Source organism: Ctenocephalides felis, unplaced genomic scaffold, assembly GCF_003426905.1.
Source record: "Ctenocephalides felis isolate EL2017-DRISC unplaced genomic scaffold, ASM342690v1 CF-g0.4_SCAFFOLD_00845, whole genome shotgun sequence".
Taxonomy (NCBI): domain Eukaryota; kingdom Metazoa; phylum Arthropoda; class Insecta; order Siphonaptera; family Pulicidae; genus Ctenocephalides; species Ctenocephalides felis.
Genome location: NW_020536999.1, coordinates 67327361 through 67331393, shown reverse-complemented (window position 1 = coordinate 67331393; position 4033 = coordinate 67327361). Strand labels below are relative to the sequence as shown.

General features: G+C 34.9%; 1 protein-coding gene across 1 annotated transcript; it reads left to right on the top strand.

Annotated features, from left to right (window-relative positions):
* The first annotated feature begins 290 nt into the window (after positions 1-290).
* LOC113387609 (protein PFC0760c-like) lies at positions 291-2763 on the top strand. Its single transcript, XM_026624961.1, has 2 exons — positions 291-579; positions 971-2763. Exons 1-2 carry the CDS (start codon positions 291-293, stop codon positions 2761-2763), a joined length of 2082 nt encoding a protein of 693 aa, XP_026480746.1.
* Positions 2764-4033: the final 1270 nt, after the last annotated feature.

Below are 4033 nucleotides of genomic sequence, written 5' to 3'. Positions count from 1 at the left end.
ATATTTGCAAAAGTGATCCTATAAACACATGAAAAAAACACAAGGACATTGCTTTCAAAGTACTTATGCAGCTAACAGAACTGATCATAAATTCAAAGAAGAAACTAACAAACACATATCTGCAATGATGGATCTGTGAATGGTAGTAAAAAAACGATGCCCATAATGCTGATTGTACATGTTCAGAATGTTGCTGTGCAGACTGTTTGAAAGGCAATTATATAGCAAATAGAAATGATCGTAAATCTGAGGCAAAAACTAACAAGCAGGATATTTGCAATAATGCACCTATGACTAGTAATAAGAAAAACAATAATAATAATAACCACGATGACGATTGTGTTGACTGTTCGCATGATAATTACGTATCAAGAAGAGTTGATCCCAAATCTAAGGCAAAGAATGACATGAAGGAAGTTTGCAATGATGGACTTATAAATGGTAGTAAAAATAATGGACATGCTGCCGATTGCACATGTTCACAATGTTACTGTGCTGACTGTTTAAAAGGGAATTATATAGCAAACAAAATTGATCCTAAATCTAAGGTAAAAAGTGATAAGCAGGATGTTTGTAATGGTGAGCCCTTGAATAGCAATGACAAGAGTAACCATGATGCCGACGACTGCGTTGACTGTTCCAAGACAATTATATAAAAAACAAAACTGTTCCTAAATCGAAAGTAAAAACTGTTAAGCAGGATATTTGCAATGATGGACATATAAATAATAATGCAAAGAACAATAACCACGATACCGATTGCGTTGACTGTTCGCAAGAAAATTACATTAAAGCAGACCTGAGCCTGAATCTAAAGTGAAAAGTGACAAACAGGATATTTGCAGTAATACACTTACGAACGGTGATAAGAAGAACAATGGTCATAATGCCGATTGCACATGTTCAGAATGTTACTGCGCAGACTGTTTACAAGGCAATTATATAGCCAATAAAATTGATCGTGTTTCAGAAAAGAAGACTGCAGTTAAAAAGGAAAAAAGATCCTACCAAGAAATTTGCAATAACAATGCTAAGACTGGCGAACAAAAAAACAACGCAAAAGTCAATCACGATGCAGATTGTACCTGTTTAGAATGTATCTGCACAGTTTGTCTAGAAGAATACGAAGCTGAGGTAAAGAGTTACAAGCAAAACACAGTTAAGAAAGGAATAATTAGTCAGAAAATCTGCGATGATGATAATATAAATAACAATCAGAAAAGTAACGGTCATGATCTCAATTGCTCTTGCTCAGAATGTTATTGTATGGATTGCATGAAAGGTAACTTCATGGCTAAAAATATAGAGCCAAAGACTAAAAGGAAAGGTGATAAAGACCGTAAAAATTCAACAAAAAGTAGCCACGGTGCAGACTGTGATTGTCCGGAATGTTGCGTGATTTGTTTAGAAGAGCAAATGCAGATCACAGCTGAAAAGCAAAATAATAATGCGTCATCCCCTGTTGGAAAGAAGGATAATTTTGACTCGTGGTTATGTCAGGACGCGATTATTGATAGCTGTCACAGTTCCACTTGTGACTGTCATGTAAACTTTTTGAATGAAAGTGACGACATAGATAAATCCTTAGAAATAAATTCAAGAAAAACTGAACATGATTTTGATTCTTGGTTATGCCAGGACGCGCCTAGTGATAGTTGCCACAGTTCAACTTGTGATTGCCATGTAAACTTCTCAAACGAATCAAATGAAAAAAAATCAAAAAACAATGGAAAAGAAAAGAATATTGACTCACCAAGTTTTGATTCTGATAACTGTAGTTGCGAAGATTGTGCCGAAGATAATTTATCAAAAGACATTGATGAATGCCATAATGGTGTGAATAAACAAGATCACGAAGATGATTGCTTATGTCCAAAATGTCTTTGCATAGAGTGCATGGCTGGAGATTATATCACAGACATGGAGAAACCCAAATCAGATATAAAAAGTTCAACTAAAGACCAAGAGAACACTGATGAATTATGTATAGATAATGCAAATCAAGAGCAGCAGATAAAAGATCCACAAGATATTGAAGAATGCAATTGTGATGATTGTCAAGAAGAAGCAAATGATAATATAAATCAAAATATTTCACTTGCGCACTCAAAGAAAATTACTGAAAATGAACATTCTTCTAATTGCGATTGTTCAAAATGCTGCTGCATAGAATGCTACATTGAAAATATGGAAAACAATGACGTTGGAAAACAGAAAAGCGATGATTTAAATAAATCTGTTGATAGAGAAGAAAATGAACAAGTTGAAGAATGTGATTGCCCCGATTGTGTGAATGACTCAGCTGAAAGCATTAGTAAAAATAAAAATAATATAAAATCTAATAATACAAGCCCAGGAAATAACAAACTGATGCAAAATGGTACTAATGATATTAATGATGATTGTATTTGTATGGACTGTACTAAAGAAAATCTTAGCAATTCTATCCGTCAAAACAGTAACGAATATAAGGAAGCTATTAATAACAAACAAAATAAAAGTAGCTTTCAGAGTAGTTGTTTATCAGCAAATAATGCCGGCGTAAAATCCAACGCTAAAGTTGGATCGACTATGCAAAAGATTGTGAGTTCACATAAAAGTAATCTTGATCGAGAAAATGATAGACAAGATCATCATAAACCAGATTGTATGTGTTCAGAATGCTGCTGTGCAGGTTTCATAAAGCAAAATGTGAAGGCAAAGGATGTAAAACAAAATCCAATATCAATAGATCCGCTGGCAAAGCCAGTAACTCAACATTAAAATCTAACATAAAACCACCAGCAACTAACCAAAGAAGCATCAATTCCGACAATAAAATTATTAGTTCTGAGAAAATGAAATGTGGTAAGAATGAAAATTCTGTTGTGATGAAATCTAATTCAATTTCTCATGAAGGAATCCAAAAAAATCAAAATGCTGTTGATCGCAATAATAATCTGAACAAAGACAGCGCAGATCACGGACCAAATTGCATATGCTCACAATGCTTTTGCGCACGATTTATGAAAAATAATATCGAAAAAAGTAGAACTAACCAAAAATCTTCTATAAAGACGCCAGCAAGTAGCATTATTTCCAAAGTAGGTACAAAAAGTCAATCAGAACCCTGTAAGTCTAGACCCAGCTTAAAGACTAGTACCAACTCACCTCCAATCGTTGAAAGTCAAGGAAGTAATGGGCATAGTGATAATTGTAAATGTTCTGAATGCCGTTCTGCTTCCTCACAACAGCAATCTTATAAAAGACTCCATGAATACGATTCAGAAAGAATCGTTCAATGCTGCGATTGTGAAGAAGAAGCTTCAGTAAATCCTTCCAGCATTTATGTAGGAAATACTGCCAAATCTAGCAGAACTAGCAGCATCAATCAGAAAAAGCAATCGTCTAAAGTTCTATATGTCGATTCCAAACAAAAACCTAAAAATCTCAAGCCAAACGGTCATAAAGAAAATTGTACTTGCCCAGAGTGCTGCTGTGAAGAATGCATTGCCGCACTTTCAGCGGGCCCATCCAAAGTAGCCGCTAAAACTAGGCCTGAAAAAATCAATCAAAAGAAAGCATCATCGAATATTTCATATCGACGTCCATGTGATAATTTAGCAGAAACTCGAGTTGTATCAAATCAACATTCTCATGTTAAAAATTGCGATTGTCTTGATTGTCAAGCAAGTACAGCTTTTGCTCAGAAAAATGTTCAAGAGCAATCAAACGATGGGAACCAATTCCAACAGGATCGTTCCTGTGATGACTTATTCCCGGTCAACACTACTGGAATGAATACTGATGTACTTTCGGCAACCAGCTCCGAATGCAGTTGCACACCATGTGTATGCGATGATTGTCTAGATGCACTAAAGCTTTCAATCGGCGCCTCTACAAAAACATCTGTAATTTCTAACAAGAAAAACAGTACACCAACAGTAATTGACAAAATACTTGTATCAAAACCAGATTTAACAGACTGTACATGTGAGGATTGTTTAAGAGAAGAGGAAAATAATGAAATCAAAAAGAAAAATGAATTGTCAGG

Excerpts from the sequence above, each read along its gene's own strand:
- LOC113387609 (XM_026624961.1), top strand. The coding sequence starts at position 291 with ATGACTAGTAATAAGAAAAACAATAATAATAATAACCACGATGACGAT. Across the intron at positions 580-970 it reads TAAGCAGGATGTTTGTAATG|AAAAGAAGACTGCAGTTAAA; the intron begins GTGAGCCCTTGA and ends ATCGTGTTTCAG.